This window comes from Eulemur rufifrons, chromosome 28 (genome assembly GCF_041146395.1).
Source record: "Eulemur rufifrons isolate Redbay chromosome 28, OSU_ERuf_1, whole genome shotgun sequence".
NCBI classification, from domain to species: domain Eukaryota; kingdom Metazoa; phylum Chordata; class Mammalia; order Primates; family Lemuridae; genus Eulemur; species Eulemur rufifrons.
The window spans coordinates 56,687,557-56,715,194 of record NC_091010.1 but is presented as its reverse complement, the minus strand read 5'-3'; the positions used below and the strand labels follow the sequence as shown (position 1 = coordinate 56,715,194).

Here is a 27,638-nt window from a genome sequence, read left to right as displayed (position 1 = left end):
TCTGATAAGTAGGGTAGAACTATGTCATCTCCTGATGCACTGAGCATGTGACCTCAACTGAGGTAGCAGAAATGCCCAGGTATAGGCTGGGCGCAGTGGCTCACACCTATAATCCTAGCACTCTGGGAGGCTGAGGCGGGAGGATCACTTGAGGTCAGGAGTTCAAGACCAGCCTGAGCAAGAGCGAGACTCTGCCTCTACTGAAAATAGAAAGAAATTAATCGGACAACTACAAATAGAAAAACTTAGTCGGGCACCGTGGCGCATGCCTGTAGCCCCAGCTACTCAGGAAGCTGAGGCAGGAAGACTGTTTGAGCCCAAGAGTTTGAGACTGCTGTGAGCTAGGCTGACACCACAGCACTCTAGCCCAGGCAACAGAGCTAGACTCTATCCAAAAAAAAAAAAAAAAAAAAAGGCCGGGCGTGGTGGCTCACACCTGTAATCCTAGCACTCTGGGAGGCTGAGGCAGGTGGATCCTTTGAGGTCAGGAGTTCGAGACCAGCCTGAGCAAGAGTGAGACCCCGTCTCTACTAAAAATAGAAAGAAATTATCTAGCCAACTAAAATATATATAGAAAAAATTAGCCGGGCATGGTGGCACATGCCTGTAGTCCCAGCTACTCGGGAGGCTGAGGCAGTAGGATCGCTTAAGCCCAGGAGTCTGAGGTTGCTGTGAGCTAGGCTGACGCCACGGCACTCACTCTAGCCCGGGCAACAAAGCGAGACTCTGCCTCAAAAAAAAAAAAAAAAAAAATTCCCAGGTAGGCACAGCAGTGTCCATTTATAGTATTGGAGCTATTAATCAGCAGAGGAAATTCATGAGCTCAGTTAGCCTAGAAGACTTCAACAAAGAAGCTTTGCAGATAGAGAATGTGAGAAAGGAAGAAATAAAATTATCTGGTGGTCCCACTTGCCATCTCACCCCATGAGCATGAACAGGGCGGGGGGTGGGGGTGTGAATTTGCTGGTCCCCTTGCACAGGATGATCCAGGGCTATAGGTCCAAAGCCATGGGTCATATACATCATGAGGGCATTACGGAATGTTCCAGAATCACTCTGTCTTCACTATTGCCAACTTACGCCCTCTGCCACATGAGATGCAATTGTACTGTAATAACAGAACTTTGGAAACAGTCTGTGTGCACTGCAAGAGATACCCACTTCTAGAATAAATAACCATTAGTAGTTTTACAAACAGCCATCCTGGCACATGTAGCAAAGTGTTTCTATTATTGAGAGATGTAAAATGAACAGCAAATAAGTGCATGAACGATATGAGCCCACCTATGATTTTGAAAATACATTTTTTAAAAGCCTAGAAGGAAGTATGTCAAAATATTAACTTTGCCTTTGGGAATTATTTTTATAGTTTTCTTATCTTGCTTCTTTATATAATTGGGGGAGGAGGGGGGAACCAAAAATTTTTAGTTTAGCACAATGCTTGCTAATCCAAAGCTATAATGCAGAGATTTATAAATTAGCAAATACTTCTCCTCTGGTGCACTTTGTTGTGTAAATCCAGATTTTCCATACATAACATGTACTAAAAAATAAAGTACCCAGGAAATGAAGCAATATCTGTATTTGTTTCAAATGACTAATAAGCAAAAATAAAACTCTGGCCATGATGCCATGCTTTTTAGAAATCAGACATATAATAAGCCACATAGGATGTGGTCTAATAAACCCAAGAAAAGTTTCATTTCCTCTCACCAAAATGGCTAACTCCCTGTTTATGTGACTAGCTTTGCAAATTTAGCAGAAGTCTCTTTTTCTCTTAAATTTATAGGTTGAGAGGTTAATAAGCAAGTAGCAGGAACAACGTGCCCTGTCCTGAAAACACACACACACACACACACACACACACACCACACAAACACACTCTAAAAATGAAATAAAAACAGGCTCAACACTAGCAAAAGGGTAGGTCAACCAAAAAAATCAGAAGGGACAGAGAGTATCATCTCGATAATCCCTGGCCATTGATCAGGAAAAGTTTATAGAACCTCTAAAGAGGAAGGAAACAAGGAATAAGGGAAGAGTCCGGACAAAGAACTTTTTAAAAGTTTGTTTGCAAGTATTTCCGTGAAAATGGTATTGACTAAGTAATTACAGGAAAAAAACACTTTCTTTCTTATCTGAATGCAGTTATGCCATGGGTCACACCCTATTATTGTCACTATTAAACATGTTAATAGCCCCAATGTAATGACTTTGTGTGGCTTGCTTTAAAATGTACATGAATAGCTAACTAGAAAGTGACTCATCCGCGCCCAGGTGGGTATTGACTTTCTTAGTCATATTTACTCAACTGGTCTACCAACCCTCATTCCCTACAGGAAGAGATCTTCGAATCACGCTGAATTACAAGGGAAGGGACAATGACTGCTGAATAGGAATGCGGTGGAAGATATCCCAAATGTTGAGACTTCTAAAGTGAGACCTTGGCTATCCTGAATCAAAAATTTCCTCCCAGCCCCTAAGAAGGCTTGGTGTAGGACAGGATCAAACACATTCTTTAGCAAGTGCAAGACATTGGTGGGGAAAGCTCTGAACCAAAAACCATAGCCACAGTTCTTTCATTAACGGCAATTTTATAGATCCCATTCTTTAGCTGTGTGATCTTAAGCAAGTTGCTTTATCTCTCTGTGACCTGGTTACCTTATTTGCAAAACGGGGATAATCACAGCACTTGCCTCTTAGGGTTGCTATCAGGTTTTGAAGAGTTAATATAGGCGAATCACTTACAGTAGCACCTGGACCATAGGAAGACCATGTTAAAGGTCAAGGGATCTCTGTAGGTACCCTGTGGAGCAGGCTGGGCCAATATTGCATTATCCCCACCCCTCTTTAACAGACACAGAGACTGCATCACAGAGGGTTTGCCCCTTCCCAGCAGGGGTGACAGAAAGCTGGACTCAAACTTAGTTCTCTTGACTGCCAATCACATGCGACTTTCACTGCACCCCAGAGCCGTTTCTATCTATCATACCCACACTGTGTATGATTTCCACAGACCACTGAGATTCCTGAAGTAGTGGGCACCAGGACTGTTATATATGAATTTCCGTGGAAACCTGCGGGGAAAGCACAACTGAGCTACCCCAGCAGTGACTGGCCCACCTCGCTGACACACAAGAATCCAGCTGCACGCTCGCACCAGACTGAGCCCACCAGCTCTCTCGCCAAGCACCCTCCTTAAATACAGCCCATGCATGAGCCCCTTTCACTGATGGGGAAACCGAGGCATGGGGCAGTAGGGTTACTTGCCCAAGTTGGCACACCCCGTAAGTGACGTCTTTGTATCTGGCCTATTCACAAGTCATGGAGTTAGACCTAATCCTGGAAACGTGGCATTCTGGCACTTCCCCAGGAGATGTTTCTCAGTCCTGAGCACAAGGCTGATAAATACTCATAGTCACTGGCGCCAGGGATCTAATCGGCTGCTGCAGATCTTGAGTTATAAGGAAGAAACCCAGTCTTTCTGTTTCGTTTTCCTCATTCTCAAAACGGGAACCCGGCCCTCCTTTATCTACCTCCTACCTCCGACCAAAGATTAATGAGTTACCATTTGCCAGGCCCTGCTGGGGGGATGGCCGTGTTCATACGGCCTTATCACCGACAGTCAGAATGAACAGCTATGCTTATTAAAAGCTGAACCAGTGAGGAACTGCTGAAGGAAAAGCTTCCACCAGGCCATGGCTACTGCAGAGAAGAGGTGGTCTCCCTGCGCTGTCAGACCAAGGCCACTTAGAGGGCGTGGTCTTCGTGCACACGCACCAGCTCCAGGTGATCAGGGCACAGGCGTGGTCCAAGAACAGGCATGGTCGGAGGCAAGGGAGTAAGAGAACAAAAAGTTCGAAAGACTCCAGAAACATCTTCAGTTTTATTCATATCTGGCTGAGGAGGAAAAGTTAGACCCGAGGATTTCCACAGGACACCAGCTGTACTACATGAAGTTATTAAGGAGAATTAAGACACATTACAGTGTAAAAAAAATCCCTGATGTTAGAAGTGAAAAGAAAACACAAAACTGTGTGAGGGACAATTCCAATTTTGTGAAACATTTTTAAAGTTTATGCACATGAATGACCAGAAAGAAAAGCATCCAAATAGTAAGAGATTAACAACAAGTAAAAAGAGGATACGTATTTACATTTTCTTCTATGTTTTTCTACATGTCCCCAGTTCTCTGAAGTGACTATTTACTACTTCCTAAACTAGAACAAGCTTTTACAGGTGATTTATTCAATGTTTTCTCTCCCCAAAGGCAAGGCGTATGTACACACGCCAGAGGCTACTCTAATCTCTGCTGGAGGAATCGTGCATTCTATCCCTGTATACCCAGCACAGCACCCAGCACCTACTAGGTACACAATAAATGCTTTTTAAAGACAGTGGCTTCACTCATTGGCTCACACATATTCACTTTTTCTTTTTAAAAAAAGCTAACATTAGTACTAAGTCACTTGCTGTTTAAATCTAGGAGTTCCTTTAACATTTTTTATCTGCATTGACTTTTGCTTTTCTGAAGATAAAAGCATGTTCTAGATGTTCTTTATTCTTTGGGACTACTAATTTGAAGAGAACTGTCACTCCCAAGCACTGAGCAGTGTGGGGCAGTGACGTGGCACTGAATTATTTAAAGGAAATTAACAATGCTTCCTGTCCTTGGAGAGCAGCATCTGTGGGAAAAGCCATTCGCATAGGTATTGCTGCAGAAGCGGGCGTTTTTCAGAACCCTGAATTTTAAGAGAAAATCTGTTAAGTTCTAAATGACTAATAACAAGAAGGCAAAGTTGGGGTGGTAACTTCCCTTTCGCTGGGATCTCTGAAGAGCCCAGGAAGTCGCTTGCTGGGTGCCCTGTTTAATGGGATATACGTGCCGTTCATCATTTGCACAGGAGCTACGTGTGACACGGCAGCACGTAGCCTTCGCTGGGAGCCAGGCGCCTTGGCTTCACGGGCGCACCGGCCTCCGCCCTCTCCTTATAAACTGGCATCTTTATGGTTACGATAGCCCTATCAGTGGTCAGCACACCCAGACATCACGGCACCCGAAATGACAGCAACCCAACAAGAATTCAGGGATCGTGGTGTGGGGGCCCCGCCCCAGTGAGAGGTCAACTTTGGATGGGCGGGTTCATTTCAGAGCCAGCTCATGTCATACCGTTGTTCTGCTCCGAGACCTACCTCCATACACCAGGGATCCCCAACCTTTTGTAAGGAGTGGCTCCTTTTCATGTCCCTGAAGACTTGAGTGCTGACAGTGAAGTCTGAGGGGGGATAGAAGTGCTGACAGTCATGTCCCTGAGTGCAGCAAGGGCGGGGGCTCTGCTGCCAGGAAGAAAGGGGGACACGGTCACCAAGGCACACACAGCCCCCAGCCTGACTGTCTATCCTGACCCACACTTCTCCAGAAGCTCCAAACACGAAGGATTATGGTTCCCATCGGGAACCGGGACTCTTCCACCTCCCTGCTGTTCAGCTCAGGGTCCCCTCTGGGGTCATCGCAAATGCAACCTCTTCCAAGCAGCCTTTCAGTCGTGCGTCTTCCCAGTATCCCCACCCCTGCCCACCGCCCCCAGTAGGCATGGCTGCTCCTTCCTCCTGGCCTCTCGAGAGCCAGCAGCTAGCATTTGCTCCCTCAACTTACCTTACTGCATCTTCTATTAGTTTGAACCATGTGAAATTGTTGGTATTTCTGCTCTACAAAAATGTGACTATAATATTTGAGCTGTTTAGAGATCTGATCTTTTTTTTTTTTTTTTAAGAGATGGGGTCTAGCTATATTGCCCAGCTTGGACTCAACCTCCTGGGCTCAAGTGATCCTCCTGCTTCAGCGTCCCAAGTAGCTCTGGGACTACAGATGCGTGCCACTGGGCCCAGTGGATCTGTCTTAACGAGCACCCTTCCTCTGCCAGAGCACAGTCTTTGAAAGAAGCAACTCTGGACCCCTCACAAGAACTGACAGCACACACCAGAAGTGTATGCCACTTGAATTGCAACACAACCAGAGCCCTATCACAAGAGCTGCTACGGTTTACTGACTGCCTACTCCATGCAAGAGTGCGCTTGTCATTCCATTAATCCTCACGACCAGCCTGTGAGGTAGGTAGTGTCATGCCCATTTCACAGAGGAGGAAACTGACTCAGAGATGGTAAGGAGCGTGCCCAAGGTCACACAGCTAGTAAATGGCAGAGGGGAATACAGACCGGGTCTCAGCCAACTCGTAGACAGCTGCTATGCAGACTCGTTTGCCTGTCTACATGCTTCCTGCGGCTCTATAAACACGGTAGAGAATTTAGGGCTGTGAAGAGTAACCTGGCGTCCAAGAAGGGCTATTCCACAACAAAGAAATATCATTCTAATTTTCTTTAAAAAAAAAAAAAAAAGAAAGAAAAGAAAACATCGATATAAAGATGTATGCCTTCTCTACTCTAGTTTTTTGAAGTTTTATATGAAGGAAAATTCCATCAACAATTTTTTCTCACATTTCTCAATATGAGACTAATGACAATACACAGTATCTTACACGTTCTGATATTCACTAAGTATCAGAATGAACCTAGTGGGTACTGAAGACTTTGAAAAATAGGAAATTGATGAAAATAAAGGACAAATTTACAAAACAGCAGCCACATCCCGAAAACTAGAGCTACCCAGGGCCCATGCTGGCTGCAGCTGACCCTGTGTCCGGGCTTTGAGAGCCACAAACCATGAGAAGCCCAGAGATCTGCCCCCCAGGAAGGGTAGCCGAGCAGCAGACGAGCACTGAGCTTCTCCACCCTGGGGGTCTCCGGTCTTCGTCTGGGAGGCACAGCCTCCCTCCCTGCCATCCCCACAGTGCTGGTCTGTGAACAGGAGCATGAGTCATCAGACATGCATGAGCCCATTTGAGAGATCGGCCCAATTTTATAACTACGGTGATCCTACTCTGCTCGGCCACGGCAGTGACTCACCTTACACTGCCTTGCACCAAAGGTGACTTGGTGAACACCCTGATTGTTTCTAGAAGCAACAGGGGGGTTTTCATCCTCGCCTGCTTGCTTGGTCTCACAACACAATGCTGAGAGCAGAGGCAGGGTTCCCAAGGGCAGTGCCCCAGAGAAGGAGTTTGGGAAAGAAATGCATCCAAGGTTGCCATCGAACACATCATCTTTATCATCTTCCACAGCCATTTCTCCCCAGCCCATACTCGCACAGGGGCTTGTGCCTTGTGAGGAGACGTTACACACACGCCCCTCTGTACAGATCTGTATGTTGTTCCATGCTGGGGAACCTCGGAGCCAATTTTGTAGGTCACATCTACCAACCCATTAGGAGCTCTAGGTTTGAACCTGTAGAATTAACCTTATCCCCCACCTTATCTTATGGGCCTACCCTGCTTTTCTCTTTATTCTAATGTCCCTAATTATTCATTTCCATTCGTTTTACAGAATACAAAGTCTTATAAACCACTTCCAATTTTAGTATAAGACGTCTTACAAAAAATTCAAATGCATACACAATGTAAAGTCATTTTGTCCCATGAGAAGAACTATAGTTCTTTTTTTTTCTTTTGAGTCTTCCTTTAAAAAAAAAAAAAAAAAAAAACCGACTCTTCCACGGGCCACAAAGACTAGGAAGTAGACATCTGCTGAATTTTCTGCTCAGTGTCCATTCTTTTCTGGTAGCAATACCAAATTACTAAGGAGACACCAGGCTGACTCTCCAGCCATGCAGTTTAGGTAGAGTGGACCCTACCCCAGCTCCAGAGGTGGCCAAGTTTATTCAGTCCAAGCCCACTGAGCACACTACAACCCCTTACCATAGACACTGGCTGAGAATCAAGGTCACAGACTTATAAGGGAAGATCTCTTTGGACTTGCATAAGCCTCTGTACAATGAAGCCACCTTGGAGGATAGTGGAGCCAAGAACCAGAGGGAAATGGTACCGGCACAGGCCCCTGGATCCAGCCACACCTGATGCCCGCTACCTCTGGACTTTTCAGTCATCAGTCAATACATTCATTTTGCTCAGGCCAGTTTGAATCCGGTTTGGAGAGAGAAGGAGAGGAATTCAGACTGAAGCAGTTTAGTCACCTCAGCCAGACTGACCTGAATAACTGTCCACCCATGAATGAAGTGATAATGTGGAAAAAACTGGAGATGCTCCAAGAAAAATAAATGAAGTCCTCGTGAATTTCATGCTCTTGATGTGAGGAGATTGCTACAAGGCAAAGTATTGGAGTAGGCATTTGGCACTTCTTGCGGCCAGTGGAGGAAGACCTTCGCAACCACACAGCAGCTAGAACTGCCCCAAGGGCCCCTCTTCTCCTCTAGGGTCTCCAAGAAAGCCACTGGAGGCACCGACCTATTTTAAGATGTGGTCTCTGTGAACACAGCAGACCCAGAAAGTAGAGGCCACAAATACCGAGCAGTGCTAAAATCCGCCTCCTGACTTTCTCCAGAAACATTGCCTATTTGTGACAGAGGTTCTCAAGGTGTGTTTCTTTTGATCCTACTCCAAATAAGGGATAATTTCTCCTGAGTAACTGCCTTCAGGCTGGGACAGAAGTTTTTACCTGCTTTCAGAACTGAGCTACATCATCTCTTCCTGGGTCTTGAGCCTACTGGCCTCCAAATGGGAATTGTCCCATCAGCTCCCCTGGTCCTCAAGGCCTTTGGACTCAGACTAGAACTACCCCATCGACTCTCCTGGGTCTCCAGCTTGCCAGGTGCAGATCATGGGGCTTGATTATGCAAATTATGGGATTCCATAATTGTGTGAGCCAATTTCTTACAGCCAATCTCTCCCTATATATATACACAGACACACATCCTATTGGTTTTGTGTCTTTTCTGGAAAACCTTAATACATTTGGGTTGTGTTTTTCATGTATTTTCCCCTCCATAGCAAGAGAGAAAGGATTATTCATGGGTCTCTAAAGGAGATCAGAATTTTAAAATGGAATGAGTATTAGAAATCACCTAATCTAGGCCGGGCGCGGTGGCTCACGCCTATAATCCTAGCACTCTGGGAGGCCGAGGCGGGTGGATCGCTCAAGGTCAGGAGTTCGAGACCAGCCTGAGCGAGACCCCGTCTCTACTAAAAATAGAAAGACATTATATGGACAACTAAAAATCTATATAGAAAAAATTAGCCGGGCATAGTGGCGCATGCCTGTAGTCCCAGCTACTCGGGAGGCTGAGGCAGTAGGATCGCTTAAGCCGAGGAGTCTGAGGTTGCTGTGAGCTAAGCTGACGCCACGGCACTCACTCTAGCCTGGGCAACAAAGTGAGACTCTGTCTCAACAAAAAAAAAAAAAAAAAAAAAGAAATCACCTAATCTAACGCTTTACGATTTTTTTTAATCCCCAAATCTAGATGTAAAAGGACCTGTCCAAGACCACACAGCTAGAAAAGAGCTGAAACTAAAACCCAGATTTTAAAGACCAGGAGTTCAGGGTTCTGTGCATAAATGGAAGGATTTTCTTTTGAAAATGCAACATCTTTGAAAGAATAAGAAATCCATTTGAAAGAAGGATGTTCACAAAGACCAGTCCACTAAAAAAAGCAAATTAGTAAAATGATAATGCTTACAAAAAATTGGTGAGAGGGTAAAATCCTTATATTTCTTCGTCATTTACTCACAAATACACACACATGTACAAACAAGGACATCAAAAAACAAATCACCAATAGCAACCATGCAAACAAACAAACAAATCCCATATACACATCACACACACAAACCTTGGAGAGAGAGTTAAGGTCTTTACAGGTCACGCTGATCTGGCTTTAAGCACCACCAATAATTCTCACCTCTGAAGGTGAGGTAACTTTGATGCAAACTAATTACATTTGAAATATGTTGTCAAACAACTTAACACAGAGGCAAAGAAATTGTAATCAGGGCTCCAGACAAGCTACCATTTTTATCATTAAAGACGAGCCCAGTTCTTCCCCAAACCAAGATATCGTCATTGACGTGGCAAATGTATGCAATATTTTTTTCATTATTTTTTTAAAATGTGAGCATGTGTGACAAGGTGTGAGTGTGTGCACAGTGCACACTAATACCTTCCAAGGTATTAGTAAATGTGGAGGACGATGCCCTAGAGTCAGGAATGGCAGATGTACAGGTCCCATGTGGCAACTCCCTCGTCCCTTACGTGTCCGTATCACGCAGCTGCCCTGCTCAGAGCTGGCAAGAGTGGAAATGGAATCACCATTCTTGCACTCAAGGGACAAAGACATGAAGTCTACCTCGGCCCTCGAAGACTTCAACTTAGCAAGAAAGAGACAAGGATGCAAACAGAAGCAAAGGAGAGCGAGCACACACGAGGCCACCTGTACACTTACCTTCACAAAGCACTGTCCACCCCTCCCACCCTCGGCGCAGACACAGTGTGGGGCCTCCGTGCCACTGCCGCCCCTTCCCCAACTAGCTGTCATGCCACATGAGGGTGATGGCTGCCGGATGACTTCTAAGGACCCTGCCCACCTCCAACATGCTCCGATTCTGCAGGGCTGGCAGAACAAGAGGAGGGGATTCATTAGGCCCTCAAATCTGTAAGCACAAAGGCAATGTGCCTCGGTTTCTGGGCATGGCCATTATTTAATAAGAGGGTATATTTACTGAAGTTATACTCAAGGAGACAAGGCAATACACACACACACACACACACACACACACACACAGATTTCTTTCACTGGATAAAAGTTCTACACGACCAAGGAAAAATATTTTAGAAACGTAGCATCATGAATACGAAACTGCAGCATCATTTCAAAAGGTGCTTATTGGGTAAAACAAAGTTTTGCAACTTTTTTTTTCCTATCCAGGGGGAAAATACTGCCTATCAAATATTGAGAAGTTGAAAATATGATATACTTTTTTCATTATGGTATCATAAACAGAAAAGGAAAACTGGGTACAAAATCGGGTTTTTTAGAGCGTTCAGGATAAAGTTTATAAAAACAAAAATTATTTGGATAATTTTGAACAGAGGTTTTACTTTTTAATTGACATCAACACTGACTTAGCTCCATACACGAAGGTCAAGGCTTTACAGGGGCGAGAGGCACTAAGGTGACGTGGTTAACCTTAACATTATCCAGGCCTGGGACATTAGCCAAGGCAAGAAAAAAAAATGAATGAAGTTCTAACAGATCTGGCCAGAACACCACCTTCTGAAGACAAACCCAATTCCGGGAACAACCATACATTAGCTGACACCGGTGGCATCACTCCCATTTTGCTTCCTGGTACAGTGATGAGGTTCAACGTGACCTCAAGCGGGTGGAAAGTGAAGCTTCTCCCTGCATCGTTCCTATCCATTATTCCCATATAGAACTCAGAGTCTCCTAATCTTGAAAGCAAATTGCCAGCAAGCTCGCGACAAACCATGCTCATCAACTACTTTGACAGGAGAAGAGCTGGTTCACACGTTCAAGCATAACATCTAAGCCCATCTACCACATACAGCAATACCTGGCTATGGAAGAACTTGAGGCAGAACCTTGGGTCCAAGAACCACAGGCTGCAGAAGGCTTTGTGAATCCAGCTAATAAAGCAAACATTATGCTGTGCTCGTAACAAGATTCTTGTTCAAGGGAAGTTCCTTCTCCCAGGCAGCTGCTGGGAAGTCATGTTGGTCCATGTTGTATACCATGAACATCACTGGGCAGAATCAAGGCGCAAAAGGGAGAAGACGTTCTGATTAGGACTTGCAATGTCTACTAGGGATCCTCTCTAAAAACCAATGTATCTCCAACAGAAAGACAGTAAGTAGCCTAAACTGGGACTGAAAGGTAGTTAAGACACCATAGGGGCTAGGTGGGGCCAGGGGAGGGTGTCTAGCCGTGTAGCCCCCACTCGGGAAATTTAGATTGCTTTGCTCTGAAAAAGAAAGTAGTTTTGATAAACACCATCCTCCTCTCCTATCAATAGGAATGAAATGCTTTAAAATGCAAATAACAGGTTTCTAGAACAACCCTGGAATTTCTCCTGGAAATGCTTCCATAATTCACATCTTGTTAGCCACAGGAATCCCAATTACATGTCCTCTTTTCTCATTTCTACTAATTATTACCATTAGATAATAACATACGATTTTCTGCTAATATGTTTCCTAACAACATCAAATTCCAGAGGGTCTTCATAAATAATTGTGCAGACATGGGCTAATTTATGAGAAAATGTTATTTAAACCTTCTCGAGTGTTTATGAAAACACGCCATTTTGGTTAAGATACACCATAAACACTAAATTAATTACACCAAATGTATTCAATTGAAACGGACTTAATAAAACTAAAGTTCTCTCCAGACATTACAAAAGGAGGAATCACACAGGAAGGACATACAGTCAAAAACGACAGATTCCCACAGGCAGGGTCAATCTTGATACCATCTCATTGAGAATGGGAACACACCTAGCTCCACTCACGGACATCCCTGGTTCCAAAATGACACTTGCCCCCAAGGTATCACTCCCAGAAAGAGTCACAGTATTGCCAAACCAGCCGCTTCACGCAGGGTAGACCCAACCTGGGCCACCCGCCCCGTAATTAACTCTCTCCATGCTACGGTATTTGTGGTCTCTCAGGGTGAAAAGGGTAGTTAGAATCGTGGCATAAGGAGCACGGAGTCTGGGATGAATTATCTCCTGTGCCACTCAAGCCTTTGGCTATCTCCAACTCCAAACATTTCTATCTATATCTTTATTAGTCAAAAACTGGGCTACAGAAGACCATTAAGAGGAGGAAAAACCCCCTACATTGTGTGTGTGTATGTGTGTGTGTGTGTGTGGTATGTGTGTGCATGGTGTGTGTGTGTGTGCAGAAGGCATCAGAGACAGTACACACATGAATGGGAGGTGTCACCCCCATCCTGCTCCCGTCTCTTGCCACCAATAAATGGATGGGCCCACCTGCCAAAATTCGGAGCCCAGAATAGAAGTATAATTGGTCCTATGTTCTCATAGGAGATAACAACCAGTTTTTAGCTTCTCTTAAAGATTGCCGAGCATTTCCTACTTCGTAAAGTGAAAATCATCTTCACCTGGGTGTCTAATATGTGCAGCCAGTAAAGGAAAAATTCAGGTTTTCCTCAAAAAACTTTCTCCTCAAAGTACTTAAGGGACGTTAATGCCAAAAAAAAAAAAAACAGCCCCGGAGGGTAGTGATCAGAACTGATTACAAAGCAGCCGACCCAGGTGGGTCTAGTCTGAGCAGAGAAACTGCTTTCAGCCATGTCAACCACGATGCAGGCAGGAGTGTGACAAATCTGGACAGGTGAATTTTCCTATCTCCAGAATGTAAACATACCTGGGCTTCTTAGTATTTACAACAGGTAAAAACAACAACCGAAACAGTAACAAATAAAAATACCAAACAGAAAACAAAGCGACCCCCCAGGCTGGAAACGACATGCGCTGATCACAATCTGGGGATTGCCGTCTGACCGACTGCCACAGCTTCACGCCAGAGTGGAGAATGAAGACCAGGAGACAGCACCTAGCAGAGGCAGGTTTGAACCGCTGGAGATAATGTCTTGGCCCTTAGCCAACCTACAGAGAGAGTAAGAGGAACTGGAAATCATCCCTAGTTTTACTGATTCCAAGTCTTCAGTGCTTCAGAAAGACCACGAATCCTAAAGCCGCCTTTATCCAGCGTTTGGTTCCAGGCAGAGCCTGTTGAGGAAGGTACCTACTCGTTGAAAGACGTGGACCCCTCAGAGTCACAGACTTGGTAATCTCTGCCCCGTCACAGTCATTACCATACAAACACTTAACTTCCAATAAAAGGGAAGGGATCGTTTTAATAATTGAAACAAATATGAACTAGTTTAATATTTTTTAAATTCTGGAGTTTACCATCAACTGATAAATGGATCAATAAAATGTGGTCTATCCATATAACAGAATATTATTCAGCCATAAAAAGAAATGAAAGGCCGGGCGCGGTGGCTCACGCCTGTAATCCTAGCACTCTGGGAGGCCGAGGCGGGTGGATCGCTCAAGGTCAGGAGTTCGAGACCAGCCTGAGCAAAAGCGAGACCCCGTCTCTACTAAAAATAGAAAGAAATTATATGGACAACTAAAATATATATAGAAAAAATTAGCCGGGCATGGTGGCGCGTGCCTGTAGTCCCAGCTACTCGGGAGGCTGAGGCAGGAGGATCGCTTGAGCCCAGGAGTTTGAGGTTGCTGTGAGCTAGGCTGACGCCACGGCACTCACTCTAGCCCGGGCAACAGAGTGAGACTCTGTCTCAAAAAAAAAAAAAAAAAAGAAAGAAATGAAGTACTGATACATGCTACAACATGGATGAACCTTGGAAACATTATGTTAAGTGAAATAAGCCAGTCACAAAGGACCCCAAATTGTACGGTTTCATATATATGCCCAGAATAGGCAAATCTGTAAAAATAGGAAGTAGATTGATGGGAGCCTAGGGCATGGGGAAGGGGGGAGGGAGGGAATAGGGAGTGATCGCTAATGGGTACAAAGTTTCTTTTGGGGTGATGAAAATGTTCTCAAATTGTGATAATAGTTGCACAACTCTGTAAATACACTAAAAACCATTGAATTGTACTCGTTAAGTGGGTGAACTGCGTGATATGTGATTAAACTTGTTTTTTTAATTCTGGAGTTTAAATTGGCATAATTGTCCCTATCTTATCTCTGTGTAACTGCTTTTTATTTTAATTCCGAGCACCTTTTATTGGAAAAGAACACACAACTCCGGAAAACAGGCAGGATAAGAATTATTATTCCCATTTTACAGGAAGCAGAGGTCCAAAGAGCTTCTGTTTTCTTTCCACCAGCTGGCTGTGCTTCTGCAGGACACAGGGGAAAGTGTAAATTATGGTGGGAGGGTGGGGGTCACAGGCCTTGTCCTCCCCCAAATCAGGGCCGGATGACAACCAGCTCTTGCCAGATGTCTAAAAATTTACACAGTTGGGTCATACAGACATGCTACTAGAAAAAAGACATTGAAAAATGGCAGCTGGATTACTGGAATGCAATTCTTAATAGCACAAATTTCAGGTTAAACAATTTAGCTAAAAAAGCAGGGGAGGGGGTAGAATCACCTCTTTAGTTGATATCTGGTGGGGTGAAAATACACCCAATTAGACGTGTCCATACAATTTTCACATCAAACATCCTATGCTCCGAAAGGCAACTAATGGCACAGCTTGCTATGGATTTTCCCAAGTTTTCAAGAGCAGTGACAGCCCTCTTCAACAAAGCCACTTAACATAACAGAAGGTTAAAGTGGGAACCACAAACACTTGCTTTTCTTAATTTACACCTTTCATTTACTTCCCCAGAAATGTCATGGAAGAGCCATGGAATTTATGATGTACTGTCAGTAGATGGTTCCTTTTAAGAACAGGATTTAGAAAGTAAAATGTGAATCCTAGAAGGTAACCTGGAGCTGTATCTTTAAAAACAACAAGAACAAAATATTTTGGTATCCTGGGAGAAGCAAGATGATTTTGGCTTGAGTCTCTCACTTAAAAAAAAAGAAAGACTATTGGGTAAGTGAAAAACTAGGATTTTGAGAAATGCAAATGTAATGACTTCACATTATCTCTCCCAATACCAGGTAGAAGCTAAACCCACTGCTGGACCACAGCAAACAAAATACAGCTCGCAGGGAGCTAGCTGCTCTCTGCATCACAGACCTTTTGCAGCATGAGAAGCCACTAGCTTTTATAAAATCATGTTTGTGCAGTTTTAATCATTTTTTTTAAAGAATATCTTAGTAAACCACGAAGATTTTTTTAAGCACATAAAGTAATAAGACACATGGGGAAAAAAGACAACTTAAAACATACATTTGCAAAATAGATTGTCATTGATTTTAAATTATTCTTTCCTGTATTAGTCTATTCTCTAATTGCCCAATAAACACATTAAAGCAGAGCTTCTCAACCTCCGCAGAGATGACATTTTGATGATTCCTTCTGGTGGAGGGCTGCCCTAGAAACACCCTTGGCCTTTACCCCACTAGATTATAGTAGCACTCCCTACCCAGCTGTGACAACCAAAGCTGTGTCCAGATGTCTCCCAGGAAACAAAATTTTTTCCTATGACATGGACAGATGCAAGCCCTAGTTTTAAAAGGTGCTTGGATCACTGCAGTAGCTAGCAGTAACACCAAAACAATCGAATCCAAATCCAAAGCTTCAACAGAGATCAGGAAACCCAGCAAAATGCAGTGATAGTATAAACGTGTCACAAGCTCCCTGGTGACTAGTGTGTAGCCTTCAGCAACGTGCCAAGGTCCCACATAGCCCCACAGGACTTGTAAGTGTCCCAAATATTGTAATTTACAAATGTAGGAAGTGACATGATTGGTACTAGCATGATTAGTACGTCTAAATATGAGAGTTGGGGAGAGGTTCCAGGTGTGTTTCAGTCTCGTTAAAATCATACAGCTTTAGCCATCGGCTAACAGCTAATCTATAATAGATAGCCCCAGTCAATTCCAGGAAATGCAAACGACTCCCTTTTCGTAGCAAGGGGGGGCGTGAGGGATTGGTAGCAAATTGGCAAAACAATGATGCTTTTTTTTTTTATCTCTGATCTCCTTTTTTTTAAGAATCTAAAGTACAAAATAATAAATTGAGCCCCAGTCTAATTCATACATCCAGATGTTCTGCATAAAGTGAGGCTGAGTATCTAAAGACCCAAGATGATATGTGTGCTCAAGGAAGAAAGGTGCCAGCATCAGCGCCCTGGCCGACCTTTTGGTGTGTTAGTCAGCCCTCAAAACCACCCAGGGTCGGCACCCTGCTGCTGACCAGCCCGGGCCAGCTCACCAGCGGTGAGGAGTCAACAGCAGCGCCGGATGTGGGGTGGACAAACCCCAGACCCAGCGCACGACCCTGGTGCCTCTTTTACACAGCAGAGAAATGCTGTAACATATCATCATTCCTGGGGTGTGGTTTGTTTTCTGGATACCGTGCCAGCAACTCGCACCGGGAGCCGTCCAGGCCACAAGGATGGGCGGCGGGCGGCAGGGCCTGGCAGTCTGGTGCAGTGAGTCACGCTGGCGCCCGCAGGTTGGGAAGCGAATGCAAACGGGAGCGGGAAACAGCTCTGCAGGGAGGAGTCCAGAATGTCTTGTGACCCTTTTAAACCCAAACACTTTCAAGATCATCAAAAACCAAGGCTTTCGGGGTTGACCATCACCAAGACGATAACTCAATGATTCTTTCTCTGGAGGACCCAAGTGGGAAGAGAGCTTGGGAATTCCAGCTGTGGTCAGAGGTGTAGACAGGAAGACACCTGGCTAAAATCAAGGGGCACAGCGCAGGATGTCGGCTGCCGGGCACCTGCATCTCACACACTCGACCACCTGGCTCTGCTCTGCGCTAACACAGCTGGCCGCCAGCATCCTGGGGCCACTTCCACCCTGGGGACACAAACAATGTGGTTGTTCTAGCTCAGGGGCTGGGTTCTTTGCTTAGCACTTAACATCTGAATTCATTAAGAAATCTGGAGAACCGTGGTCTTCACATTTTTACTTAGACACCAGAAAAGGTCTCAGGCCCAGTGCCATCATGGTGTATCTATGGGGAGTTACACTTCTTTTTTTCTTGTCTTCCCCAAAGGGAGGCAAGAAACAGCAGATCGCTGGAGATGGAGACAAGAACCAGGCTTTGCAGCACCCACCAAGTCACCTGCTCTCACCACAGATAAACACTTCTCCTAGTCCACTGCCGGTTTGCCAAGCATGAACAAGATTTGTGTTGGCTCCTTTTATTTAAGTAGTTTAAAAGCAATGAGTAATTTGGAAAGCTCCCCCTCCCCCCCTTTATTAACAGCAATTTGTCATAATACTCCCTTCTCCTTGGAGAGCGTTACTGAAGACGGAGGGCACCACTGACTCCACCTACTCCAGCCCTCACCTAGAGGAATCCACTCATTTGGGAAAGTCCTCCGTGGATCTGCACCACCAGTGTGACCTGCCTGATAGCGTCTGCGCCATCCTCATCGTGCCAGGCTGGCGAGGACAAATCCCTGCCGGACGGGCGGAGGAGCCCGGTGGCAGCCAGCTCTCACGCAGCCTGCCCTGCCACTTCGGTCCTGTGCCCAGTCCCCACACGGATAACATTCCCTCCAGCTGCTGCCCAGGACAGAAAAGGTAAAGGATTCCTCCCTCCAGAGTGAGACCTGGGGAGAGAAGCGGGAGGGTGAGAATAAAGAGGAAAAGAGAGGTTTCCTGAAAGTCCCCTGGGAATCGGATCGGTATCGGATGTCCATGTCTGTTCTAGGGTCACAACAGACAGATCCTCAAGCTTCTCCTGCCCCACTGCACCCTCAAAGCTGGAACTCTCCAATGGCCTCTTGCAGCATGTCACCCTCTGGCTGCCAACACTGGAGTCCCCAGGTATTAAAAAGGAGGATCCCTCTGTCCCGGATCCAGGTCTGACCCAGCGAACCTTCTGCCTCTAAATCTATCGTGGGTCATTTCTACTCAAAAAGTCAGCTCAGGGTTTCTATCTTCTGGCTTCTTGTAGCAAAGAGGGCACTGAGGCAGAGCGGAGGGAAGCAAGAGAACACTGAATTCCAGAAGGCCCAGGCTAAGAGGCCAGCTGGGTCAAGTTTCCATCAAAAAAATACCTCAATTTGCTAAGTGAAAAAAGTCAGTTAAAAAAGACCACATGTCTACGATTCCATCTACCCGAAATGTTTAGAATAGTTAAATCCACAGAAACAGAAAATCTATTAGTGGTCACTAGGACAGAGAGAGCTTGGGGGAGGTGGGGAGTGGCCACTAAGGGACATGGGGGTTTTGTGCAGAGGTGGTGACAATGTTCTAAGATTGACTGTGGTGATGGTTGCACAACTCCTGATACACAACCACCGCTGAACTGCACACTTTAAATGGATGGATTGTATGGTACGTGAACTCTATCTCAATAAAGCTGTTATTAAAAAAAAAAAAAAGGTTCCTCACTTAGCCATAGCAATTAGGGCTTTCACTCTCCCCTGGCTTAGAGTTTCCTTTCAATGTTATTTCTTGGGCTCGAAGTAAAGATCATCTGGAAAGGCCTTAGAAAGTACCTAGGTCACCTGCGTGAGACTTAGAACCTCAGATGGGGATAACAGTCTGTACTCCGGAATGTCATGAGGGTTACATTTAAAGACCCACGTAAAGGGCCTCGCACCGTGTCTGGCACATGCCCTTCCTCTGTCGGGGGCCTTGCCCCAGTCCAACACTCGGGCCCCAGTAGCAGCCAGGGGAAACGTCCAGGATTACATCAGACAAGGAGGTGGTATCCACGGCCAGTTCTTAACTCAAAGTACACAAGAGAAGGGAGGAAGCAAATACTGACCACCCAATAGATACCAAAGGGCTAAGAACTTTACACCACTCATTAATGCAAAATTAATTTAATTTAATAATTTTTTAAGGGGCTGACTCCTGCTAACTCCCTTGATGTTCTCCTTGACATCGACCAATCACGTGATTCAAGGGGAGCCACCGTCTTTTCCTGCGTACCTGAGCATTCTTTCCACTAGTATTCTAGAATATCTGGTTTTACAAGGGAATCTCAACCAGGTTGACTAATCAGCCCGTGCAGATCTCAACTTTAACAAGCAGGCTGAGAAGCTGTGAAGGAGAGGCTGACACCTCGACCGAGATGCCCTCAGTGATGTGCTGACACCGACTACACACAGTCCCTCAACGGGCAGACGGCCAGCCTGGTCTGCTTCTTTTCACTACCTCCCAATTCCACTTCCAAATAACGCCTGAATGTTGGTGGTTGCTCAGATGACCCCAGCACACCCTCATGGAAGGCTTCTTTGACTTAGGCAAGAAACAGCCTTCAGTTATAGACACATTAGCCCCCTCTGAGTTAGACACAGCATTCCTAGTGCCCACCACCCCCACCAACCCCTTCTTAGGGGGTCTACCCTACCCGGGGCGCCTCCAAGAGGTGGCCAGCCCTGGGCTTCCCTTTCTGAACCATGTGACGGCCCTCCCTGCTAACTGGACCAGAAGGAACGGCCTACCCAAAGACAGTCGGCCCAAGGCTGGAGAGGGGTTGGTGAAGCTGCCTGGCACAAACACCCTATCCAGGCAGGAGGAAGCGGGGCCAGTTCTTACTCCTGGCAAACTGGGGGCTACAGAAAGACTGGGAGCCAAAGGTAAAGGGATGTAGGAGAGTCCAGGAGGCAGGAAGGGCCGAGGTGGAGCGTGAGCAGCCAGAGTGCTGAGTGGGCGGAGGCAGAGAGGGAGCATGAAGGTAGGAAGCAGAGCGGGGGCAGCCTGCAGGCGGGGACGGGCTGCGGGAAGACACTAAACGGTGAGAAGGGACACAGCGAAAGGCTGAGTAAATCATGGCTCAGCACCAAAGAGGATGGTGGCCAACTCCTGCTGCAGAGCTCAGACAGCCTGTGGCCAGCACGGTCCCCCACTGCCAGGCCTCCCGAGGCCAGCGTCCGCAGCCCGTTCAGCGTGTGAACCCTGGCGCAAGTCTCCGTGAGACCAGACTGCATGGCAGACAGTCTCTCTTTCCTGCTTCCCACGTGTAGCCTTTTTTTTTTTTTTTTTTTTTTTTTTTTTTTTTGAGACAGAGTCTCGCTTTTTTGTCCAGGCTAGAGTTGAGTGCCGTGGCATCAGTCTAGCTCACAGCAACCTCAAACTCCTGGACTTAAGCGATCCTACTGCCTCAGCCTCCCGAGTAGCTGGGACTACAGGCATGCGCCACCATGCCCGGCTAATTTTTTTTTGTATATATATATTTTAGTTGTCCATATAATTTCTTTCTATTTTTAGTAGAGACGGGGTCTCACTCTTGCTCAGGCTGGTCTCAAACTCCTGACCTTGAGCGATCCACCCGCCTCGGCCTCCCAGAGTGCTAGGATTACAGGCGTGAGCCACCGCGCCCGGCCCCCACGTGTAGCCTTATCACAAACCCCACGTGACCCGCAGGAACCGAGCCGGGTGCCCTTGTTCCCACAGGCCACCTCCCACCCCGCTGCCCAGCACCCGGCTCACCCGCGAGGGCTTCTGGGTAATCACCTTTCAGGTGGGCCAGTAGCCAGCTAGGTAAACAAGTCGCCAAGCAAGAGTCCTCAGATGGCTGTCACCAGCGAGCAAAAGCAAGAATAAATGAGGCAGAGAAACCAAAAACATCTGTGTCCAAAAAGTTGCTATATTTTGTCCAGTCAGAGCACTTTGCCCAAAATGGCATCATTAGCCACCTTTTTCTAAAAGAGAGTATGTCTATCTAGAGTGTTTTCCTAGACAGATGTAACTGTGATAAATGGTCTCCTAGGACTGTATCTTCTCAACAGGTTTAATAAGGCACTTACTACAAAAAAAAAAAAAAAAAAAAGACAGCCCAGTGTGGTGGCTCACGCCTGTAATCCCAGCTCTTCAGGAGGCCGAGGCTGGAGGATCGCTTGAGCCCAGGAGGGTGAGGTTGCAGTGAGCTAGGCTTGCACCACTGCACTCCAGCCCAGGTGACAAAGCAAAACCCTATCTCTTTAAAACAAAAAGGTTTGAAAAGAACTTCAGAATCTAAGTCCATGAAGTTACAATAAATGTCGTGGAGAAAGACTTGTACCCAGTTAAAGAGAGTTTTACAGGGTACCAGAGATTACAAAGAGAGGAAAATCCCGGTTCTCAAAGATCATGAGGCTCTGTTCACTTACTCTGTTTTCCATTTTGCAGGTACAGCCCAGAAAAGACGGATCACTGAACTCTAACTTCCCAAGCTATCAGGGACCAAAAAGGATCATACATCACCCTCCCCCACTTAAAAAAAAAAAAAAAAAAAAGTCTTTTACCCATAAGGTAAGGCACGCCAAGACCTGCCCAGGGTCACACGGCACGTTTCTGACCGGGCTGGACACAGATGCAGGCTCTCTGGGTCTGAGCCTGGGAGTCATTCCTTTACAGTCTGGAATTTAACTTTTAACACACTGAAAGTTTCTTTGAAATCTAAACATAATTATATCAAAAGCCCAGCACTAGTTCTTATGAAATCTAATAGAAAAATATACCACTTCACAGAAGCTTCACAAGAGAGGCTTGGCAACGAGAAAAAATACAGCTGAGAGTTTCTGGGGGGGGAAAGAAGTACAAAGAGGTTTGTGGGTAATAAAATCACTTCCAACCTAAACTGACCCACATTGAGAAGTCCAGATCCAATTAATCTGATATAAGTCAATTCTGCGCTGTAGTCCAAGCATTTGAAAATTTACTTTGGGTTGAGTATTACCAGAAAATTCTTCTGCCAGTGGTCTGCAGTTAATTTCTTTGTATGACAACCTCAACGTCCAGAACACCAGTCCTTCTGGAGCCCATCCTACAGGCTCTTAGCTGGTGGATTTAGTTCAAGGTCCTCAAAGTATATATCATTGTCCAATTCACATAATATGTTAATAACCATGCACTATTATGTTGATTTATTCAAAACCACTCACAATAGAAATGCATATTCTTTGGGCTGTTCTTCACTGTATGTTCAAATGCATCACACTTATAAGTAAGGTTAATGTGCGGTTGCCCATTCTTCCTGATAGAATACACAACAATGGCAGTACATTAAATGCTCAGATATCCATTCTGAAGAAGCCTCTGTATTCACTGTTCCCATTCATGCTGCAGCCCAACTCCTCCCATTGGGGAGATGGGCTAAGGAGGGCTTGGAACGTGGACGCATTTTCGATGGTGTGCTTACGGAGAAGCAAGCTGCAAGGTGACCCAGCCTCATCATCCAGCAATACCAGCAACTCTCTGTAATGGTCAAAAACAATGTGAAAATTTGCACCCGCAGAATCTTCATTAATAGAATCCTGCAAGATTCGGTCGGTGTGATCTTTTAAGTGCTGATCTCTGGCATAACCACTAGTGACTCTGGTTTACTGATACTCTTTCAGCACTGCTGAAAAATCTGGTTCACACAGATTCTACACCCGTTTGTGACCAAAACTGGGTTTGGAAGCTTCTTACGTTGCATCCATTTGAAGTTTAGAGCTACAAACAGCACAGCTTCTAACTCAAATTATATATACACACAGGCATGATTTCCTCCATTCTAAAATTCACATTGTGTCTACTTCTACATTTTAGCATTTCTGAAATTTAGTTGCATATGGTAAATAGATAAATGCAATAGTGTTTCTTTTCTCCTTGAAAATCTGCTATTAGATTAAAAGCATATTTTACAACTGATGGTATGCTGGAATTTGGAAAACATGGTGTTGCAAACAGTAATTCTCATGCTCCTTGAATCATGCACTTTTCTGGCAGTTTTTTGCCTTCATGCACTGACACAAACCAAATAATAAGAATTATCACAGCCTTATACTGATACAAAAGACTTATCATTTGCAAAACACTCCAAGTATCAAAAGCAACCCCTCCTAAACATTGCACAAAGCAACATATTCTGTTTGCAAAGAGATTCTATATTTATTAGACCACCTGACCCGCACATCTTTTTCTAACTACAACCCATGAGGGAGGTCGTTATTATTTCCCTTACTTGACAAATAAGGAAACTGGGATGTTAGTGACATCCTAAACTGATGCAGCTAAGTCAGGGTGAAAACCAAAACCTGTCCATCTCCAAAGCCAGAGCTCCAACCACTAGGTCACATGGCCCTGACCCCTTGGAGCCACAGATATCCCACTCTTTACAGATTAAGAAACCAAGGCTCCCTATTAAGCTATTAATACAAAATCCCGCAGCTGCAAGTGGAGAAGCCAGACAGCAGGAGCCAAGTAAATACTGGGTGAGTTGTGTGAGTTTGGAGGCAGGAAATACTTTTTCCAATACACTAAACAAAAATAAGGTATGATTCCAAATAGCAACCACAGGATATACTCACACCATTGAGTATTTGGGACCACGTCTCCATCTACAAGAACGGATCTGTGAGTGTCTTCTCGTCTCTGCCCTTAACCCTGCCCAAGATATTTCCAAATTGTCTGGATATTTCATTTCAGACTTCTAAACAGGAGGCATTCAAAACAGGCCTTTTGCCTACTACTCATAAAGTTGCCGCCTGGCAAACAGCATGTACATAGGTCACACTAAACACCCGGCTGGGTTCTAGAAGGAGCAGCTGGTACCAGAGTGGCCACAGCATCTGGAAGCTAGAGCTCTGCCTGGCCCAACTTCCCCGCCTGTAATTCAATGAGAGGTGGGTCACAGAACCTGGCTGGACTTTCCTTTCCTCTCTGCAGAATGGGATGGTCCTACCATCCTCTATACAAAGCCTTCTGGTCGCTGGATGAACATGCACAGAAATACAAAGGCAGATCATTACATCAATGGTCATTAGAGGTAACAACAGCAATAAACAAGTTTAGTTGCACGGCCTACTACTCAACAAGTCTGGCTAGACACTTGTGCTTCGGCTGAAAAATCCTTGGGCTTGCCTGCAGAGAAGAAGAAATTTCATTTTAAGGGATGACAAAATATTTTCCCAGGCCCTCGGCTGCTTCATTAATGCTTGCCTTATTTGGGGAAAAAGAAAACCGGCTGAAGCATCCGTGGTAGTTTTATGTGCCGTGAATTGGCAATGTCTTGGAACAAAAAACAACTTTTGCACAAGGGTACTTATGGCATCATTATCGCATTTTCCAAGCCCAGCTACAGTGCATGCCAGGTAAAGGAGGAAAGAGCTAAGGAACAGTAGGACCTTCACCAGCGGCAGGGCTGAAACAAGAGGGCTTTAGAATAAATCTTGGTCTGTGTGCACATTTATGGCAAAATAACCCACGTGCATTTACCTTATAAAAGTGTTACAGGTAGGCATACTTATGTAATTTATTTAATGTTCTTTAACATCCATGCTTACTTGGGTTTCATACAATTTATTAAGTTTTCAGTCTGGCCTGCAGAAAAGGGAAAAATAGAAGCAGATGTGAGCCTATAACCTGCATTTAAATGTTCACCAACCTCCTGCGAAGCATGGAACCAGCTGGTAAATATCTCTGCAGCCACCACTCGGGGCCTGGTGTGCCCTGGCGTGCCCCCGCCCCTCCCTCTTACCCAGAGGAGGCCAGTCCCTGACAGGTATTAGGGTCCTTGCAGCTGGCATGAGTCAAAGAAGAAAAATCTCAAGCAAGAAAAGCTTGAAACCTTATTGGAAGCTTGCTACATTTCCAAAGGAAACAGTCCCTTTTCAGGAGATGAGAAACAAAAAGGTACAGGCCCAGCCAAACTCCAGCAAGCTCTTAACAATCTCCCCTAATAGCAATAAACGCCTCCCTTTCCTCCCAGAAGTTCCCTAGACGTGTCGATTTCAGGAACCCCACTGAACCTGCCTGGGCAGCACATAATCCACCCATCCAACAAAACACACATGCACACGCTCCTGTGCACGTACACGCATGCGTGTACACACACTTCCACGTGCATATACACACTCTCTTCTCCCGCTGTCTAATCTCCCCCATGCTTGGGCCTTCAGTTTAATATTTACCAAATCTCTTGGCGGGTTTCCCTCTTCCTAAATAAAAACTCTTTCATTACTCTTTTCTTGGCCCCTTTTTCTCTCTATTTCTTTCTCCACCCTTCAGCTCCTTGGGAAAGGCCCAGAATCAGCCACACAAGGGGGTCTCAAAAGAAGCAAGCCAGGAGGACAAGGAGGGCTAATGACAGCTTCAGATAACAGAAGCAAAATAATTTCCCATCCAGTGTCAAGTTTCCCTTGGCCCAGGAAGCTCACACCCCTCCTCGGTCCACCACACCCCCATCTCCTCTCCCTCCCTCCAGTCAGAGCAGTGCCATATCCCAGGGCCATCTCAGTCTCAATCCACTCACCAATACAGACAGCACTGTAAAATGTCATTGCTTCACTGTTTAAGAAACTGGGAGGAAACAGGGAGCATGTTTTTTGGACCGACATAAAAGCAACCACATAGTTTGGTTTGGGGCCCTGAAGCCAATGACTGTCAAAGGGGAGGCTTATTAGTAAATACAAGCATTAGCCTATCATCAGAGAGTGTTTCCCTCTGAGGTCAAATTTACATCCCCAAATACCACTACCCCAAAGATATAAGACACGTGTAGACACTGGGGGGCTGGAGGCAATGGCATTTGGTTCATGAGCTTAGAACTATTTCTTAAAGTCAGGCTTAGGAGGGCCACCCCCAGAGATTACAGGAATTGTGTGACTTCACGACAAAACCACTGTCCTGTTTGCAAGCACTGTGGTAAAGTAGGGGAGACAGAACTGGAATGCAATGTTCCAGGGTCCAGAGTTCATTCAGTGCATTGTTTTCCCTAATGTAAAATGAGACACTTTATGCACAGGGCCCCCAAATTATGCATTATCTATGTGTATCTATAAACTCTCTCTCTCTCTCTCTCTCTTTGTGGCTGTTGATGTTTAGGACAAAGCATCATACCCAATTTGTTATTCAGTCTTTGGTAATAAATGGGCTCCAAATGAAGCCCTCGGTCATTTATTAAGACCCCAAAGTGTCCCCTCAGGCCAGAGACCCCAAGAAGATTGTAAATAGACCATCAGCCCTGACCTCCAGGTTCAACTCCTTCCCTAGCTTATATTAAGACACCTTATGGACCCTTAATAGGGTTGAATTTTACCTAGATGGCAAAAACGAAATCACTGGGCGTGGAAAGACTAAGCTTTCTCTAAACCATTATCTGCTTCCATCCTCACCCGTTACCCCATTCCCCATAAAAGGGGGAGAGGGAAACAATAAAAATGTGCAGTGGCCATAAAAGAACCACACAAGAACGAAATGTGACCAAGCGCAGCAAAAGAAACCCCCACATCAGGAAAATGTTAACTTACACTCCTACTGGGTGAGACTTCAGCTAAGGTTTTTAGGGAGATGTGCTGAGGTCCATTTTCTCGGGGCTAACAGAGATGTATTTTGTGAGCACTTGGGCACAGAGAGGTAAGTTAAGAACTAGCAGATGCTAAGGAGTGGATTCCACTCTTGGGGGAGGCAGCCAGTTTCAAGATGATGTGGCAGGAGGGAGTGGAGAGGGTTAGGCAAAGGACACTGGAGTTTGAGGAGGGCCTTCTGCAGGTGGCTCCGGACTTTAGCCTTGGAAGAGGCAATAAAGGACTGATTGAGTGCTTTAGTATCAGTCATCTTCATAGAATTAATTTCTCTTCCACAGTCATAAAATTTCTGCTGAAGAGAATGTCCAAACTATTCCAGCCATAGTGTCAATTTACACTCTTGCTCTCCATGCCCTCCCCCAACCCTAGCAAAAGTTTACCAAGAGAAATCTCCTTGCCCTGTGTTAACAACAAAATAAACAGATGTAGAATGACCGTGTTCGCCTTTTTCCTCTTATTTGTGTCATGCTTCTAAAGCTCTCGTCACTTCTAAGTCACCAAAGAGATTCTTTTAGAAACATCTAGCTCTTAAGAAGGAAGAAACTAAAAATACTGAGACTCTCAAGAGGGCAGGTATTGCCAACTTTTAACTCTTAACCTGCTAGTGCATCCGCCAGCGAACAAACTGGGAATTCCCTTTGTCGAGAAAAAGATCAGAACGTGAACGGCACAGTTCCAGGGGAGGATCAATAACCCTCAGAGGGAAAAAGGTAGAAGAGGCAGGTACTTAATTCTCTGCCCTTTCATCTCAATGGAAGAGCAAATTTCCTAGGTGACACAGCCCT

The 27,638-nt window shown here is 45.3% G+C and overlaps 1 protein-coding gene across 18 annotated transcripts in view; it reads right to left on the bottom strand.

Annotated features, from left to right (window-relative positions):
• The window catches only part of TCF7L2 (transcription factor 7 like 2), a 188,976-nt gene that overhangs the window by 66,585 nt on the left and 94,753 nt on the right, over nucleotides 1-27,638 (bottom strand). The window contains exon 5 of one of the 18 annotated variants that reach the window (XM_069460793.1): nucleotides 5,194-5,334. The exons of the other annotated variants lie outside the window; for them this stretch is intronic. Coding sequence (XP_069316894.1) covers nucleotides 5,194-5,334 — 141 coding nt within the window. The remainder of the gene's footprint in view (nucleotides 1-5,193; nucleotides 5,335-27,638) is intronic. 18 annotated transcript variants of the gene reach the window in all.